The sequence below is a fragment of the Chiloscyllium plagiosum genome, unplaced genomic scaffold, assembly GCF_037043375.1.
Source record: "Chiloscyllium plagiosum isolate Xiang-an unplaced genomic scaffold, Cpla_swu_hap1 HiC_scaffold_12, whole genome shotgun sequence".
NCBI lineage: Eukaryota > Metazoa > Chordata > Chondrichthyes > Orectolobiformes > Hemiscylliidae > Chiloscyllium > Chiloscyllium plagiosum.
In genome coordinates this window covers 10,842,920-10,862,322 of record NW_028270150.1, presented here as the reverse complement: position 1 = coordinate 10,862,322, position 19,403 = coordinate 10,842,920, and the positions used below count along the sequence as shown (strand labels likewise).

The window sequence follows — 19,403 nt, the reverse complement described above, 5'->3', positions numbered from 1 at the left end:
TCAGTGAAGCTGACTATATCAGATTGTTGTTTGACTATTTTGTGGCACAATTCTCCAAATTTTGGCAGGCGTCTCCAGCTGTTTGTGGGGAAGGAGGACTTCACATATCTGACAGAAGTGATTTTCCCATAATCCTTTCTGGTACCTAGCTTGATGACTAGTAGCCCTTCTTAGGTCTCTGTTATAGTGCAACCCAATGAGGCACTAAAAACGTGTAAAGCAAAATAACTTTTCAAGATAAGGCAGTGTGCAACAGCATTTAATGTGCAAAAGAGACAATGAATTAGCCAGCTATGAATTTATTGGTATTCCCATCTTCACAGCAGGAACAAGCAGTCGAAGGCATCGTGGCTTGGTGTACTGCCAATCCACTCAACCATGCCACCCTCAAACACAGCTCCCACCAATAGCAAAATTACAGGTGAGTCTACCATATAGGGGTCCCAAGTGCAATAATTAGTTACATATCATTCAATCATAAACTAAAACCAATGAAGTATAAAGTGACCTAATGCACTTAAATCATCAGTTCAAATTGCTCCTATTCGTAATGTTGCAGGTGTGAAGAGAGCTGGAACCAGCAAAAAGGGTACTCCAGTTGCAAAAAGTTTTAAAGCTTCTCTCCACATACAACCCAACTTTGCAAGTGACATTAAAAGTATTTCACAGTATGAGTGGAGTGTTCATGAAATGCTTCAGACACCCATAAATAAATACTTTACTCAACTCTCTGTGATAACTCTATTACCACTAATCCACCTTTGTGGCACCAATATTCTCAGGACCACATCCTCCACCTACATAATCTTACATCAGGCTTATGGATTTGAGCGTACAATCCAACTTATCACCTGAACAGGTGTCAAGATATGTTTCTTGTCTAGTGTTACAAAACTGGTCTTATTTCTGTCAGGTCTTTCATACATCTTTACCAGAGATCAAAGGTAAGAGCCTCTACTCTGAGCTCAACCTACTCCCATCCTCTCTCTTATCAGTATTTCTTCTTTTTGGATTTATGCTTTTTGTACTGACGGCTCCGCTGCTTGCTGGCTGTCTGGAGCTTTTCCATGTTTTTGTTGTCACTGTCGCTGTCTGATTCCCTCGCCTGTCCTCCTCCACCACTGCTGGAGCAGTTCCCAAGGACTGGGTCCCTCTGTAGACGATTTTCCCACGCAGGCTGATGTGACCTGGACATATACTCTGGCATCGGATCGAAATGGGGCATCTGAGCTGGGAGGCCCACGTGTGCCATTGCCTGATAGTATTGCTGCTGCTGAGCCATCTGAGAATTGATGTGATACTGCTGCAGGGCATACGTGTTCATCTGAAAAGAGGAGCAGACCAGAATGGTGACCCACTGCAAGATTTCAGCCCCCGTCCCATCTCCGTTCTGCCCACCCCAGACAACACCATGTTCCCCTCCCCCTCTGTGCGCACTGAAGATATCCACAGTCCAGTTTTGCAAGCACTGGTTCCCCTCAGACACGCTGAGGCAAGCATGGTCATCTTCTTCCACAAGATTGTTTGGAATTTAACCACCAGCTTGTCCAGCGACAGTGTAAGCCCAAGCCCCCTAGCCCAATGACATTGCCAACATTGGCATAAGGTGCAGCAGCAGTGAAAAGGTGAACATGATCGTGGGATCGAAGCTGGGGAGACAAGAAGATGAGACCCAGGGAGTGTTACTCAACAGGTTCAAAGCTCAGGTGCACGGCTAACTCTCATGTATTGAACTCGGTTTTGACCTGGAGAGGTGACCAGTGAAGTACAGAGCCAGGTTATTAACAGAACGGAATGACCAGGACCATGAACAATGAAAAAATAAAAGACTTGCATTTATATAGTGCCTTCTACAACCTCAGGATGTCCCAAAGAGTTTTACAGCTAATGGAGTGCTGTCTTGTTGTAATGTTGGAAGTGCAACATATAACCACAGCATAGATAGATCAGAATAATACTGGCACTAATAGCATTAAATTATGAGGTAATGTTGTACAAACTAAACTAATATTCTCTCTCTCTCTCTCCGCACCACCAGGTAAAGATTTAGGGGTGATTCAGATGACCAATAGGCTTGATGGAGAGAAACTATTTCCCATAATGAACAGATGATCAAGAGCATGTGGATGCAACCTTAAAATGAGAGCCAGTACATTTAGGGGCTTTGTCAGGAAGCACTGCTTCCCTCAAAGGAAGTGGAAACCCACAACCCCTGCCCCCAATAAAACTGTTGATGCTGGGGCTCAACTGAAAATTCTGAAGTGAGTTATACTTTGTTATGAAAGGTTGGCAAAGGACATGGAACCAAGGTGAGAAGGTGGAGTAAAGATATAGATCAGCCATCGTCTAATTTAGTGACAAAAATCCACAATGGATGAATGGCCTCCTATTGTTCCTATATTCGCCTCTAAACCAGAACAGTGAGAAGAACCTTTCTGTCTTCTTCAAAAGTTCCACTGGCCTTGATAATGTTTGATCTGAAAGACCCACTGTCCAATGTGCAACACCCATTCAGCAGTGCATTGTCAGCCTAGAGTTTGTGCTCAAACCTTCTCGCAGAGTGCTTCAGAGAACATCTCTGGGACACCCGCACTAACCGACCCCACCGCCCCTTGGCCAGACATTTCAACTCTCCCTCCCGCTCTGCCGAGGACATGCAGGTCCTGGGCTTCCTCCATCGCCACTCCCTCACCACCTGACATCTGGAGGAAGAACGCCTCATTTTCCGCTTCAGGACCCTTCAACCCAATGGCATCAATGTGGACTTCACCAGTTTCCTCATTTCCCCTTCCCCCATCTCACCCCAGCTCCAACCTTCCAGCTCAGCCCTGCCCCCATGACCTGTCCCACCTGCCAATCTTCTTTCCCAACTATCCGCTCCACCCTCCTCTCTGACCTATCACCTTCATCCCCACCTCCATCCACCTATTGCACAGTCAGCTACCTTCTCCACAGCCCCACCCCCCTCCCATTTATCTCTACACCCCGGAGGCTCCCAGCTAATTCCTGATGAAGGGCTTTTGCCCAAAACATCGATTTTCCTGCTCCTCAGATGCTGCATGACCTGCTGTGCTTTTCCAAAACCACACTAATCTTGACTCAAACCTCAGTCAGTCAATGAGTGAGCTTATATAGTTATTCAATAGGTTTATGGAGAACAGATAAATAGATTGCCAATGGGATGCTCATTACACGGTCCAGCTAAGCTTCAACTCCATCATCTTCCAGTACCAATTTCCATTTCAGCTTCATCCACCTGATCCCTTCTGTGACTGAAATCATCTTTTTCTAATGCCTTCAATCCCGGACAAGTCCCAACTTGTCTAACAATAATCTGCACATGCCCATTATACCTACTCTTGCCAATCATCCCAAACTGCTAATCCCAAGGGATTCCAAACTGGCCTACTATCACCAGTGGATTGTCAGCCATCTTATTCCCACATTATACTTCAATACAATACTGTACGTAAATTTCTGTATAAATCTGTTAAAATTTTAATGAATTAAAATTCGCAAAAGCAGCCATTTGGAATATTGAGCTTTCTAACAACAAAATTCTGTGGAACAGCTACTTCCATGGCCTGATTATAAGTTCATATTTATTTTACAATTAATTTTCAAAACTACACACTTCAGCAACAGAACCATTCTGTGCTGACATGCTCCTGCCCTCTGCCCACCAAGGGAAACAGTTTCTCTTCCTTTAAGTCACCCCCTAAGTCTTTACTCTGGGTGAGAGAATACAAGTTTAGTTTGTGTAACATTATCTCATAAGTTAACCCTTTCAGACCTAATATTCTTCTGGTGCAGCTGTGCTGTAGTTGCATACCTATATTTCTAACATTACTTTGGTTAGTTTTTCCATCATTATAAAACTGCATAACCTTCAGTAACTGTAACCCTTTGATATATGGTTTACCCTCTGATAAAATAATGAACCCTTTGATACATCCCCAGATTAAATAGTGTGCTCTTTGATAAGACAAATACACTTTCTCACAAAATAGTGTACCATCTGATAAAGTACTCTCTGTTACACAAATTATTGTCTAACAAGAACAGTGCCCTTTCTGACATATCGTCTGGCAAATTATTGTCCTCTGTGATAATGACTTACTCTCTGAAAAAACAATGTACCCCTGTGTTGTAATAGTGTAACGTCTGATAAACAGTGTACCCTCTGACTTACCAATAGCAGCTTCACGGAGGATTTTCTAGTATATGTAAAAATGGTACATGTGCGTGCATTTTGTCCATCATAATCCAGATGTCACACTTTGTTACAGATGCAAAACAAGCTTTAAAAAAGAGAAAGAAAGCCAGTCACCTATTGGTTCTGACCCAGGGCCTGAATCTGAGTATTTTCCAATCCTCACTGTTCCCTTGTGTAACAATTAAACTCAAAATCGATCTGCCAGCCTGTACTTACGCAACAATTAAACTCTACCGCCTTCACTAATTGACCTTAGCAGTATTTGGGGTGACATGGTGGCTCAGTGGTTACCACTGCTGCCTCACAGCACCAGGGTCAGGTTCGATTCCAGTGACTGTATAGAGTTTGCAAATTCTCCCCGTGTCTGCTTAGGTTTCCTCCGGGTTTCCTCCCATAGTCCAAAGATGTGCAGGTCAAGTGAATTGGCCATGCTAATTTGCCCATAGTGTCAGGGGCATTAGTCAGAGGAAAATGGGTCTGGGTGGGTTACCTTTCAGAGGGTCAGTGTGGACTGGTTGGGCTGATGGGCCTGATTCCACACTGTAGGGAATCTAATCTATTATAACATATTGTAAATCACAGTCTCACAGGAAGTGAGGACTGCAAATGCTGGAGAGTCAGAGTTAAAAAGTGTAGCACTGGAAAAGCACAGCAGGTCAGGCAGCAGGAGAGTCGGCATTTCGGGCATAAACCCTTCACAACTATCAGTCAGCAAAAATGCCTCACAGTTAATATTTATAATTTGTTTTAATATTAGATTGTTTTCTTTTCATCAAGCTCACACCACCTCTGCTCCTGGATCTTGGTTAATATTGTTAGTGGATCACTAGTGGGGTTTTCTTTTAGATTAAAAGAGTAAATGTAAGATTTATAAATACTGTCCTCTTCCATTGCAATTCCCCAGCTCAGCACATCTGCTAATGGAACCCAGATCCATGCCTGTCATCTTCAGACAAATTTGTCCTGGTGAACTCTACTCTCTTGGAAGGCTTGCCATTCAAGATCTATGAATTTCAAATAGCACCCATATCTCAATTTCCTCTAAATTCCGTTCATCCTCTGCTGGCTAACCTTGGTCTAAAACCTTCCATTTTAAAATCCCTAATCTTGTGTTAAAATCTCTTCACAACAGAGCTTCTCCTACTCTTGAAAGTCTCTACCATCTCTTGAATGATCCCTCCACTCCTCTGCCTCTTTCTGCACATGTGTTCTTTGAGCCCACAGGTGAGGCTGCTTAGACCTCAGACTCTGAAATGTCTCCTTAAAGTCTTTTGCCTCTCCCCCCACCTTTTAAAGATGTCTGTCCAACCCACTTCTTCGACCAAGCTTTGATCACCTACTCTCACAGCCACGTCTTTGCCTCAGCATCCACTTTAACGGATTATGTCTCTGCAAAGCACCTTGGGACGTTCCTGCACATTAAAGTCACTATATAAATGCAAGCTGCTGTTGTAAGGAATACAATCTATGTCCTTGAAAAAGCTGCAGATTACCTATTGTACAAGACTATAGGCCTGACAGACTTCGAAGGTCCACTCCATTGGGCTTCATAACTTCATACTTACCATAGTTTGCCAGTAGTAAGGGTCAGGGTTGAAGTGGTTGTTCATGGAGTATGGCGGAGTTGGATACAGTGAAGAACCTGGTCTGTCTTGGAATGGAGAGTTCCTAAAACAGAACACAGTAAATGTGTTATTAGAAGACTGAGGGAGACAAGGAGGGACATGTACATGACCCTTGGAGCACTGCACTATAACGGCAGCAAGGTTTTAAAATATTCGCCTTGGCTCTCAAATCCCTCCATGGCCTCACCCTATTGGTTTCTCTGCAAACTTATCCAGTTTTAGAATTCTCCAAGATCTCTGTGCCCCTCCAGTTCCGGTGTTCAGTGCATTCCTGACTTTCATCGCTCCACCTCTGGCAGTTTCAGCTGTCGGGCCCCAAAGTCTGGAGCGCTCTCTTAAAACTATCCTATCACTTTCATATTCATTTAAAACCATCCTTAAAGCCTACCTGTTATCCCAACATCGGTCAGTCCAAAAATCGGTTTCAGGTGCTATATAAATGCAGGTTGTAAGCGCATACAGAACGACAGAGGACTATACCATTTGGACCAAGAGGGATAATTAAACTTCACAGAGGTTCCTCACCTGAATACATTCCTATCCCGTTTTCTCTTGGTAATCATCCAGTTACAGTTTGACCGCATTCAAGCTTTTTGTCTGAATGATTTCCTGAGGTGACAAGTTTCACATTCTAAGCAGTGAGAAATTAAATTGCTCCTTATTTCTTTATCTCGGGAGTCTGAAAACTACAGCGTCAAAGACTCTTACATGAAAAACTCCTTTAAGAAATGAAATTAAGAAAAATAATTGTAAGTAGTTTTTTTTATTATGGAGGTAAAAGTCTAAATGCTGTGCAGCAACTTTATGGTTTCAAATCATTGTATATAAAAAAAATTATGTTCTAAGCAAACTTGTTTGAAAGGTATGGCGATACCATGATTATAGACTATACCTTAGGTTTGGTGACAAATTTTTATGCTATGACCACGGTTTTGTCTTTAATTCTGCAGTGAGTAACTATCTTCCTGTCTCCCTAAACCCTGTCAAGGCACAAGTCAGGAGTGATGGGATATTCTCCATATTCCTGGATGTGTGCAGCTCCAAAGACACTCGGCATCATCAAACACAGCCAATCTGACTGAGATCCCATCTAGCACCTTCAACACTTATGCTCTTCACCTCTAATATACATGGCAGTAGTCTGCACCCCAATGAAATGCACTGCAATAAGATGGCAGGGATTGGGGTGGGGGTGGGGGTACTGTGTTGTTGCAACATCAAATTGACAGAATGTGTAAATTGCTCAGAGATGCTCACCTGGCCCTATTGAGAGCCAACTCCTTTGTTTGATTTTCATGTCCCCATTTCCAGCAACATTGGGAACCTTCCAAATTTCCAAACAGAGCCTTATGACACCATCACAGCTGAGATAGGAAACTAAGTGACATGGGCTTATTGAATTGCGCCAGCCAACAGATTGATGTTCCAACACACTCTGCTACAAACTACCAGGGTAGATCTCTTCCTTTGATTAATACGTATTAATATCCCCCCCCCCCCCCCTCACCCCCGGAGTTGGTTAACTCAGTTGGCAGTATGACTGGTTTGTAATGCCGTGATGCCAACAGCATGTGTTCAATTCCATACCTGCTGTGGTTACCATAAAGACTCCACCTTCTCAACCTCGCTCCCTCACCTTAGGCATGGTGACCCTCAGGTTAAACAACCACCAGTCATCTCTCTCTCTCTCTCTAACAAGAGAGCAGCCCTTTGGCCCTCTGGGACTATGCTGACTATATTTAATACCTTGTTTTCTTTCACTCCTTCTCTCCTGGTTCTTGCTTTCCTTAGATATAGCAGCCTGAAAAGGATCCAGTATGAGGTCTCAAAAACCTCTAGAACCTCCAGAAAGGTCTCACATTTTGCTTTGTAGCAATGGAAAAGGTTTATTCTGTACCTGAAGCTCTCTTGTGGTGCTCGGCATGGAGTGTTTTCTACTCCCAAGTGTGCTGTGCTTGGTTCCACTGTGTGGGAGCTCCCTGAAACACAGACAAACACATCTGGCCAAATACTATTACAAAACACATTGTCACAGTTAAACTCATTAGTTACAATGTACTGTCAAAAAAATCTCAAGCTGCAAACCTTGTTTTACACAATACAATGTCAGTATTAGAAAGATAGGACTCTTCAAGGAACAACCAGAACAGCTTCACAGCTGACTGAAAGTAGCATTGGACTTTATATTCAAATTATTACCTGGTTGGTAAAAGAAAACTGGGTAGGCCCCTTCCAATTCCATTTTAATTTAGTCCCCTCCCTCTCTTCTTACCCTCTGCGATGTTTGTTCTTGTTGCCCTGTTCCTGGTGTGTGGTGTGTCTTGTTAATTGCTGGTTTAGCAGATTATTTGGTGGTGGGTCATCAGGCGCTCTGGTGATGTAGTGGTAATGCCCCTAAATCTGAAGTGGGAGACGTGGATTCAGGCCGTACCTGCTCCAGAGGCCATATCCGCTCTCTGAAAAGGCTGATTAGAAAATATCAAGAACGGGGTCCTTGTTATTGTGCACTGCCCCTGGCAAGCACTGCTTGCAATTTGTCAATTGTTAAATAGGTGAGTTGGTGGTTTATCCACAAATAAATTGGGTCCTTGGAGGGATCTCATGGTGCAATGGTTTATTCTTACCAATGGTTGGAGGCCTGGCCTCCTGCTTCAGAGGACCTGTGATTGAGTTAAAAAACAAACTAGGTTCTTGAGTGAGTGATTTGACAGTAGATCTTTTTGTTTTAGAAAAGATTGTTCTTATGTGGACATGTGTGCATCATCTCTCTCTCTCTCCCATACTATTTTGATTTATTCCCTCGCTCTTTTCCTATCTTTCTTTGATTTTTGTTTAAGAAGGGTAGCAGGAATAATCCAGGTTATTATAGACCAGTGAGACTGATGTCAGTGGTAGGGAAGATACTGGAGGAGCTACTGAGGGATAGGATCAATTCCCATTTGGAAGAAAATGGGCTTATCAGTGATGAACAGCATGGTTTTGTGCAGGGAAGGTCATGTCTTATCAACTTAGTAGAATTCTTTGAGGAGGTGACAAAGTTGATTGATGAGGGAAGGACTGCAGATGTCATATACATGAACTTTAGTAAGGCATTTGAAAAGGTTCCCCATGGTAAGCTGATGGGAGAAAGTGAAGTCACTTGGAGTCCAGGATAGATGGCTGGATGGATAGAAAACTTGCTGGGCAGCAGGAGACAGAGAGTAGTAGTGGAAGGGAGTTTCTCAAAATGGAGACCTGTGACCAGCAATGTTCCACAGGGAGCTGTGCTGGGACCACTGTTGTTTGTAATGTATGTAAATGATTTGGAGGAAGGTGTAGATGGTCTGAGTAGCAAGTTTGCTGATGACACTAAGATTGCTTGTGTAGCAGATAGTGAAGGGGACTGTCAGAGAATACAGCAGAATATAGAAAGTTCGGAGAGCTGGGCAGAGAAATGGCAGATGGAGTTCAATCCAGGCAAATACGAGGTAATGTATTTTGGAAGATCCATTTCAAAAGTGGAATATACGGTAAATGGAAAAGTCCTGGGAAAAATTGATGTAGAGAGAGATCTGGATGTTCAGGACCATTGTTCCCTGTAGGTGGCAATGCAGGTTGACAGAGTGGTCAAGAAGACATACAGCATGCTTTCCTTCATCAGACGGTGTACTGAGTACAGGAGTCAGCAGGTCATGTTACAGTTGTATAAGACTTTGGTTCAGCCACATTTGGAATACTGCATACGTTCTGGTCGCCACACTATCAAACAAATGTGGAGGCTTTGGAGAGGGTGCTGAGGAGGTTCACCAGGATGTTCCCTGGTGCGGAGGGTGCTAGCTATGAAGAGAGGTTGAGTAGATTAGGATTGTTTTCATTGGAAAGACGAAGGTTGAGGGGGACCTGATTGAGGTCTACAAAATCATGAGAGGTATCGACAGGGCGGGTAGCAAGGAGCTTTTTCCCAGAATGGGGCACTCAATTACTAGGGGTCACGAGTTCAAGGTGAGAGGGGAAAAGTTTAAGGGAGATATGCATGGAAAGTTCTTTACATAGAGGGTGGTGGGGTACCTGGAACGCGGCGGAGACAGTAGAGGCAGGTACAAGAGCGTCAATTAGACAGATACCAGAATGGGCAGGGAGCAGAAGGATACTGATCCTTAGAAAATAGGCAGCAAGTTTAGATAGACAATCTGGATTGGCAGAGGCTTGGTGGGCCAAAAGATCTGTTCCTGTGCTCTAAATTTCTTTGTTACACTTAGATCAGGATCTGATACCCTGATTGATTTTCCTCCTCTCAGAATAGATCAGACTGAGATCAATGAAAGCGTGGAGTAGCACTCTTGCCCTAACTCACCTTTCCAGCTTGGTGATAAGGGAGGGACTTCCATGCTGTGAGGGGTGGTTTTCGGCTGTGATATTAAACAGGCTTTGTCTCAGGTCGGCATGAGAGATCCCATAGCAGTCATTTTGAAGGAGAGCACTGAAGCTCTCACTGGCATCCTGGGCCAATGCATTTCTCTCAGCAAAAATCATGCAAACAAATGATTTGGGTCATTGATGTTTGTAACAGCTTGCTATCCACACGCTGGCTGCCACGTTTCCCACATTGTTAGTGTGGCCACACTTCCAAAGTAGTTTATTGGTTCAAGTGCTTTAGGACACCTTGAACTGGTGAAAGGTGCTATTTAAATGCAGGGCTGCCTTTACTGTCCACCACTACCAGAGCTATTCTGCTGTATAGTGACAGTGTTACAGCCAAACTGCCACTCAACAGGGAAAAACAGATGCTTTTTATTGTCAATTCTCCTTCCCAGTTCCCGGAATGCGTCACTCATTCCCAGTTCCCGGACTGCTTCAATCCTTCCCAGCTCCCGGACTCCCTCAATCTTTCCCAGCTCCAGACTCCCTCAATCATTCCCAGCTCCAGACTGCCTCAGTCTTTCCCAACTCCCGGACTCCCTCAGTCATTCCCAGCTCCCAGACTGCCTCACACATTCCCAGCTCCGGGACCGCTTCAGTCATTCCCAGTTCCCAGACTGCTTCAATCATTCCCAGTTCCCGGACTGCCTCAATCCTTCCCAGCTCCCGGACTGCCTCAATCCTTCCCAGCTTCCGGACAGCCTCAAGTATTTCGAGCTCCCGGACTGCTTCACTCATTCCCAGCTCCCAGACTGCCTCAATCATTCCCAGCTCCCAGACTGCTTCACTATTCCCAGCTCCCTGACTGCTTCAGTTATTCCCAGCTCCCGGACTGCTTCAGTCATTCCCAGTTCCCAGACTGCTTCAATCATTCCCAGCTCCCGGACTGCCTCACTATTCCCAGCTCCCTGACTGCTTCACTCATTCCCAGCTCCCGGACTGCTTCAGTCATTCCCAGCTCCCGGACTGCTTCAATCATTCCCAGCTCCCGGACTGCCTCAATCCTTCCCAGCTCCCGGACTGCCTCACTATTCCCAGCTCCCTGACTGCTTCAGTTATTCCCAGCTCCCGGACTGCTTCAGTCATTCCCAGTTCCCGGACTGCTTCAATCATTCCCAGCTCCCGGACTGCCTCAATCCTTCCCAGGTTCCGGACCGCCTCAAGTATTCCCAGCTCCCGGACTGCTTCACTCATTCCCAGCTCCCAGACTGCATCAATCCTTCCCAGCTCCCGGACTGCCTCACTCATTCCCAGCTCCCGGACTGCCTCACTCATTCCCAACTCCCGGACTGCCTCACTCATTCCCAGCTCCCGGACCGCCTCACTCATTCCCAGCTCCCGGACTGCTTCAATCATTCCCAGCTCTCGGACTGCCTCAATCATTCCCAGCTCCCGGACTGCCTCAATCATTTCCAGCTTTCGAACTGCCTCACTCATTCCCAGCTCCTGGACTGCTTCAGTCATTCCCAGCTCCCGGACTGCTTCAGTCATTCCCAGCTCCCAGACTGCCTCAATCATACCCAGTTCCCGGACTGCTTCAAGCTACACAGCATTTACTGAGTGCAAAGGGCTCTGGCCATTTGGATGTCTGACGGATGGACCACTCTGGGGGGAAGCCAGGAGACTCTAACACTGTTCTACTTTCAATATAACAGAAACCAGGGCCTTGAAATCTCCTGGCTGTAACCTGTTAAAACGCAAAAGCATGTGACATACCAGAGCGAAACTGCAGATTCAGCGGTCTGCCATATAATCTGATTCCATTTAGCAAGGTGATGGCATATGGAACGGACTCGGTGTGCTTGAAGCAGACAAACCCATAGGTCTTCTGCCTGCCATCTTTGTCTTTAGCTATGTGCACCTTTGTCAAAGGTCCAGCCTGCAATCACACACACAAGTACAAGTCAGCTGACTGAGCTACCAGCACCACGTGAACTCACAGTACATTCATCCCAACGTGTCTGCAGTGCTTCCGTCTAAAGATATTTGGACAAGTACTTGGAAGACTCTTTGGGGAGAGAAGAGCAGAAACAACTTAGAAGCTCAGCCAAAGAGCTGGCAGAGACCTGTTGAACTGAATGGTCTCCTTCTGTGCAAAAACTTTGATTCAAAGAGATGAAATATGCTCCTGTTAACAAATAGGATTGAGAATTATTACAAGCATACAGTGGATAGGTGAGTTAGACGGGCCAATTGTCATCTGCCTGAATTCTGGAAGGAATGAGGGACTCAGTCATACAGCACGGAATCAGACCTTTCGGTCCAACCAGTCCGTGCTGACCATAATCCCAAACTAAACTAGTTGACTTCGGTAGATGAGAGAAGGCAGTTTTACTGGGGCTAGCAGTGGGAGCTGAGCATCATAGCTTCTGTGAAGGAAAAAGAATTTTACTTAGAATTATTAAATTAATACAGTCGTAAATAAATGTGAAATTCAGCTCAACAGACTCAAACCTTAGCTTTTAGCCATCTTCAAATCTTTTCGATCTAACTCCCTCAAGACAATTGCTATTTCTTCCTTTTACCTGTGATCTTCTACCTTCTCCTTAAAGACGTCTCTGCTGCCCACCTACTACTCTCTGTGGTCTCAAGTGACATGATTTGCTCGTAAAAGGAGGTTGTGCAGGGTGACACAGAGAAGGTGGGAGAACGGGACGAGGTAGACTGCTCATTTGGAGAGCTCAGTCAGCAATGAAATAATTCTGTGGTGCAGGAGTCCATCGAGAGATTTAAAAAAGGGGCAAAAAAAAAAGAACAGTTCACTTTGTGCCATACTCATCAAAACCCTGAACATTCTGCCTTTTTGGACAACAGTGTATTCCAGACCCCTGCCACCTGATGCACAATAAAAGTTTAGATTAGAGAGTGGTGCTGGAAAAGCACAGCAGGTCAGGCAGCATCCGGGAAGCAGAAAAATCGACGTTTCGGGCAAAAGCCCTTCCCTCAGGAATGAAGGCAGGGAGCATGCACGATAAAAACTGTTTGATACCAGAGACCAAAACAGAAATTGCTTGAAAAATTGTTTTTAAGAAGGTCACTGGACCCGAAATGTTAATGCTGCTTTCTCTCCATAGATGCTGCCAGACCTGCTGAGATTTTCCAGCAATTCCTGTTTTTGTTTCTGCTTTCCAGCTTCTGCAGTTCTTTAGTTTTTTGTTTGTTTGGAGGTTTATCGTTTGATGGCACTTTCGCCAATCACAACGGCACAGCTGTCACAGACGTGGGTTCAAATCTCCGACCGGCATCTTTTTCCAGAGGGTGTTTAAGAAAGTTCATTTGAGCAATCTTTTCAAGGGAGTGACATTTACTTAGGGCTTGTGGGGTTGGCGCAAGGGTATTTTCAGGGAATTCAGGTCTGGGGGAGATTTTCAGGTTCGGATTTGGGGGAAGAGAGTATTTTTGGAATGCATTTGGTAGGAGTATTTCAGAGTGGGCTCTGGAAGGAATGAGGGACTCAGTCATACAGCATGGAATCAGACCCTTCGGTCCAACCAGTCCGTGCTGACCATAATCCCAAACAAAACTAGTCCCACCTGCCTGCGCTTGGCCTATATCTCTCCAAACATTTCCTATTCATGTATTTATCTAAATGGCTGCTCAACGTAGTAACTGTACTGGCATCCATTATTTCCTTTGGAGGTTCATTCCACAAACGAACCACTCTCTGTACAAAAAATTTGTCTTTCCTGTCCTTTTTAAATCTTTCTCATCTCACCTTAAATATACTCCCCCTAGTCTTGAAATCCCCTACCCTAAGGAAAAGACATTTGCCACTCACCTTATCTATACCCATCATTATTTTATAAACCTCTGTAAGGTCACCCCTCAACCTCCGACACTCCATTGAAAAAAGTCCCAGCTTATCCAGCCTTTTTCTTTATAACTCAAACCCTGCATTCCTGGCAACATCCTGGTAAACCTCTTCTGAACGCTCTCCAGCTGAATAATATCCTTCCTATAACAGGGTGACCGGAACGAGACTCAATGTGTACAGAAATTATACTGGGGCACAACTTCGAGGGCAGCCCCTGGGCTAGATGATGTGGTGTAGATTTACGGATATTGGGGGGAGGGAGTGTGGATGGCATCTTCAGAGGTTCATATTTGGGGAAGAACATTTTTTTGGGATATTTCTCATGGATAGATTTTATGGAAATATTTCAGAATTGACTCTCACTAAAGAGTGGGTTTGAAGGTTTTCCAGGAGATTAAAAGTTGCAGGAGTTCTTTTTGTAGATATTTTGTAGAATACCTACAGTGTGGAAGCACGCCATTGGGCCCATTGATTCCACACCAACCCTCTGAATAGTACCTCAGCCAGACCCACCCCATCCCTGTATTTGCTGTGGCTAATCCACCTAACCTGCACATCTTTGGACTGTGGGAGGGAATCAAAGCACCCAGAGGAAACCCAGGCAGACATAGGGAGAATGTGCAAACTCAGACAGACTCCACAAATTCCCAGGGTGGAATCAAACCTGGCTCTCTGGTGGTGTGAGGAAACAGTGCTAACCACTGAGCCAAGTTCAGTATCCACGAGGATGGCCTCAACCAGGACCTTGGGTTCATGTCACACTACAGGTGACCCCACTGCACTACACGCTCTCTGTCTGTCTCTCTCTCTCTCTCTCACATACATACACACATTTCTACAGACCCATACACTCACGCAGACCCTCACTCATACACAAGCTCTCTCTCATATGCTCACACAGACACGGTCACTCATGCACCCTCTCACAGAATTATACCCTTTTACACTCACACTCATACACATACACTCTCACAGACACTCATATTCCCCGCCCCCCCAACACACACGCACAAGTTTGTGGGGTGAATTTGTATTTGCAGAATTATATTTTATTTTGCTCAAAAACTGCATGAATTAATGTAAGATTCTGTAAATCCATTTCTTAGAAATACAATCGGCCTGAACATTGGGGCACAGACAGCCTCACACAGGGCACCTCACACTTTCAAAGCAGAATCTGAGATGACGTGGCACCTATTGTTAAAGTTCACTTGAGAATGTAACTATGTTCTTGGATTTACACATGAAAGAACTAGTGCTTTCCAAATAAACCTGTTGGACTATAACCTGATGTGTGATTTTTAACTAACCACTGAGCTGCCCCAATTTTTTTCAAATAAAATTCCTGAGGGATAATTTTCAGGAGATAGATCTTCAGGCAATTAGATTTTCTGGGTATGACTTTTTTTAAAGAATATAGAACAGTACAGTTCAGCACAGTACAGGCCCTTCAGCCCTTGGTGTTGTGCCAACCTTTTATCCTACTCGAAGGTCAAACTAACCTACATACCCTTCATTTCACTAACATCCACACGCCTATCCAAGTCGCTTAAATTCCCGAATGGATCTGGAAGATATTACAGGTTGGGCTTCATTGTGATTAAGCAGTGTTATTAGGAATATTTTCAGGGTTAGGTCCAAAGGCATTTTGATGGGTATTTCAAGGATATTCTCAAGGGCATTTTCAGGGGTGTTATGAGCAGCACCTTCAGAGGTAATGAAGGAATATCCTGTGGGATATTTTCATTGGTATCTACAGGACTATTCTCATTGGGTACTTTCAGCAGTGTTCTGGGGGTGCATTCAGAGATGTTCTCGGTGGTACTGGAGGTATTCAAGGGTGCTCTTAGGGGAATCAAAAATGGAAATTGCTGGAAAAGCTCAGCAGGTCTGGCAGCATTTGTGGAGAGAAATCAGAGTTAACATTTCGGGTTGAGTGACCCTTCCTCAGAACCCATTGAACATGATGTAGATGGCTATGATCCTGGGTTGATTGAAAATACAAATGATGAAACTTGGGTTGGAATCCACATGGATTAGTGGTGCTGGAAGAAGTCCCCACCACCAGGGATATATTTCCCTCCCCACCCCTTTCCGCAAAGACCGTTCCCTCCGTGACTACCTGGTCAGGTCCATGCCCCCCTACAACCCACCCTCCCATCCTGGCACCTTCCCCTGTCACCGCAGGAACTGCAAAACTTGCACCCACACCTCCTTCCTCACCTCTATTCAAGGCCCTAAAGGAGCCTTCCACATCCATCAAAATTTTACCTGCACATCCACCAATATCATTTCTTGTATTCCTTGTTCCTGATGCGGTCTCCTCTACATTGGGGAGACTGGGCGCCTCCTAGCAGAGTGCTTTGGGGAACATCTCCGGGACACCCGCACCAATCAACCACATCGCCCCGTGGCCCAACATTTCAACTCCCCCTCCCACTCTGCCAAGGACATGGAGGTCCTGGGCCTCCTTCACCACCGCTCCCTCACCACCAGACGCCTGGAGGAAGAACGCCTCATCTTCCACCTCAGAACACTTCAACCCCAGGGCATCAATGTGGACTTCAACAGTTTCCTCATTTCCCCTTCCCCCACCTCACCCTAGTTCCAAACTTCCAGCTCAGCTTTGTCCCCATGACTTGTCTGACCTGCCTAGCTCCTTTTCCACCTATCCACTCCACCCTCCCCCCTGACCTATCACCTTCATCCCCTCCCCCACTCACCTATTGTACTCTATGCTACTTTCTCCCCACCCCACCCTCCTCTAGCTTATCTCTCCACCCTTCAGGCTCACTGCCTTTATTCCTGATGAAGGGCTTTTGCCCGAAACGTCGATTTTACTGCTCCTCGGATGCTGCCTGAACTGCTGTGCTCTTCCAGCACCACTAATCCAGAATCTGGTTTCCAGCATCTGCAGTCATTGTTTTTACCTGGAATCCACATGGGGTGAGTCTGTCCGTGGAAACAGGTTTTAGTAAATATTTGGTCAAACTTGGTTTGTTTCTGATTTACAGCAGTTCTTTAGGCTTTTACTAGTGGTACATCTTAGAGTTTTCACAGGGGTACTCTCAGATATTTTCTGGGACATTCTTAGGGGTATTTTCAGAGCAATTCACAGGGATATTTTAAGTGTTCTGAGAGATATTTTAAAGGATATTCTGAGAGACATTGAGGAATACTGTCAGGAGTATTTTCATGAGTATTTTCAGCAGTATTTTGAGGGATATTTTGAGATACATTAAAAGATATTTTCAGTATTTTAAGGGACATGAAGGAATGTTTTCATGAGGATTTTCAGGGACTTGAAAGGGTATCTTGAGGTCCATTGAGAGGTAATTAAGGAACACTAAGGGATACGTCCAGGGGCATTTTGAAGGGCATTAAGGGATATTTTCAGGAGTATTTTGAGGAACATTTAAGGGATATTTTCAGGAGTATTTTGCGGGACATTAAGGGATATTTTCAGGAGTATTTTGAGGAACATTAAGGGATATTTTCAGGAGTATTTTGAGGAACATTAAGGGATATTTTAAGGAACATTAAGGGATATTTTCAGGTGTATTTTGCGGGACATTAAGGGATATTTTAAGGAACATTAAGGGATATTTTGCGGGACATTAAGGGATATTTTCAGGAGTATTTTGTGGGACATTAAGGGATATTTTAAGGAACATTAAGGGATATTTTCAGGTGTATTTTGCGGGACATTAAGGGATATTTTCAGGAGTATTTTGAGGAACATTAAGGGATATTTTAAGGAACATTAAGGGATATTTTCAGGAGTATTTTGAGGAACATTAAGGGATATTTTAAGGAACATTAAGGGATATTTTCAGGAGTATTTTGCGGGACATTAAGGGATATTTTGAGGAACATTAAGGGATATTTTGAGGAACATTAAGGGATATTTTCAGGAGTATTTTGAGGAACATTAAGGGATATTTTGAGGAACATTAAGGGATATTTTCAGGAGTATTTTGAGGAACATTAAGGGATATTTTGAGGAACATTAAGGGATATTTTCAGGAGTATTTTGAGGAACATTAAGGGATATTTTGAGGAACATTAAGGGATATTTTCAGGAGTATTTTGAGGAACATTAAGGGATATTTTGAGGAACATTAAGGGATATTTTCAGGAGTATTTTGAGGAACATTAAGGGATATTTTAAGGAACATTAAGGGATATTTTCAGGAGTATTTTGAGGAACATTAAGGGATATTTTCAGGAGTATTTTGAGGGACATTAAGGGATATTTTAAGGAACATTAAGGGATATTTTAAGGAACATTAAGGGATATTTTCAGGAGTATTTTGAGGGACATTAAGGGATATTTTGAGGAACATTAAGGGATATTTTCAGGAGTATTTTGAGGAACATTAAGGGATATTTTCAGGAGTATTTTGAGGGACATTAAGGGATATTTTAAGGAACATTAAGGGATATTTTAAGGAGTATTTTGAGGGACATTAAGGGATATTTTCAGGAGTATTTTGAGGGACATAGCGTGGTAATTTCTGGGATGTTTTAACAGAAGATTTCTGGGATATTAGGGAATGTTCTGAGCAGGGGTTTAGATTCCTGCCGACTCCCTGTGTTTGTTTTATTCTCCCGCGATTTATTTCTCGAATATTTATTTTTGTTTTGAACCGGGCCGTGTACCTGCAGAAAGAGCTCGAACAGAATCTCCTCCCGGGTGTTACTGTCCAGATTCCCCACGAAGATTGTCCTGTCCGCCTCCTCCTGTTTACTCATGGCCCCGGCCCCGGGCCGCCTTCACTCTCCCTCCGGGCGAACATCAATCCCCGGCCCGAGGCCGCGTCGCCATCGGCCCCGAGCGGCTGCTGCAGCTGGAGGACCTCAGTGGAGACCTCCGGGCCACAAGGGGGCGCTGCGAGTGGAGGGCCCCAGCAGAGACCTCCGGGCCACAAGGGGGCGCTGCGAGTGGAGGGCCCCAGCAGAGACCTCCGGGCCACAAGGGGGCGCTGAGAGTGGAGGGCTGAAGCAGAGACCTCCGGGCCACAAGGGGGCGCTGAAAGTGGAGGGCCCCAGCATAGACCTCTGGACCACAAGGGGGAGCTGCGAGTGGAGGGCCCCAGCATAGACCTCTGGACCACAAGGGGGAGCTGCGAGTGGAGGGCCCCAGCAGAGACCTCCGGGCCACAAGGGGGCGCTGCGAGTGGAGGGCCCCAGCAGAGACCTCCGGGCCACAAGGGGGCGCTGCGAGTGGAGGGCCCCAGCATAGACCTCCGGACCACAAGGGGGAGCTGCGAGTGGAGGGCCCCAGCAGAGACCTCCGGGCCACAAGGGGGCGCTGCGAGTGGAGGGCCCCAGCAGAGACCTCCGGGCC

The 19,403-nt window shown here is 45.1% G+C and overlaps 1 protein-coding gene across 1 annotated transcript; it reads right to left on the bottom strand.

Moving 5' to 3' along the window:
- Positions 1–243: 243 nt before the first annotated feature.
- LOC122555429 (splicing regulator RBM11-like) lies at positions 244–18,890 on the bottom strand. The gene is made up of 5 exons (XM_043701423.2): positions 18,716–18,890; positions 11,956–12,118; positions 7,739–7,820; positions 5,782–5,884; positions 244–1,324 (listed from the first exon to the last, which is right to left on the bottom strand). Exons 1-5 carry the CDS (start codon positions 18,806–18,808, stop codon positions 992–994), a joined length of 774 nt encoding a protein of 257 aa, XP_043557358.1. The 5' UTR covers positions 18,809–18,890; the 3' UTR covers positions 244–991.
- Between the last annotated feature and the right edge of the window lie 513 nt (positions 18,891–19,403).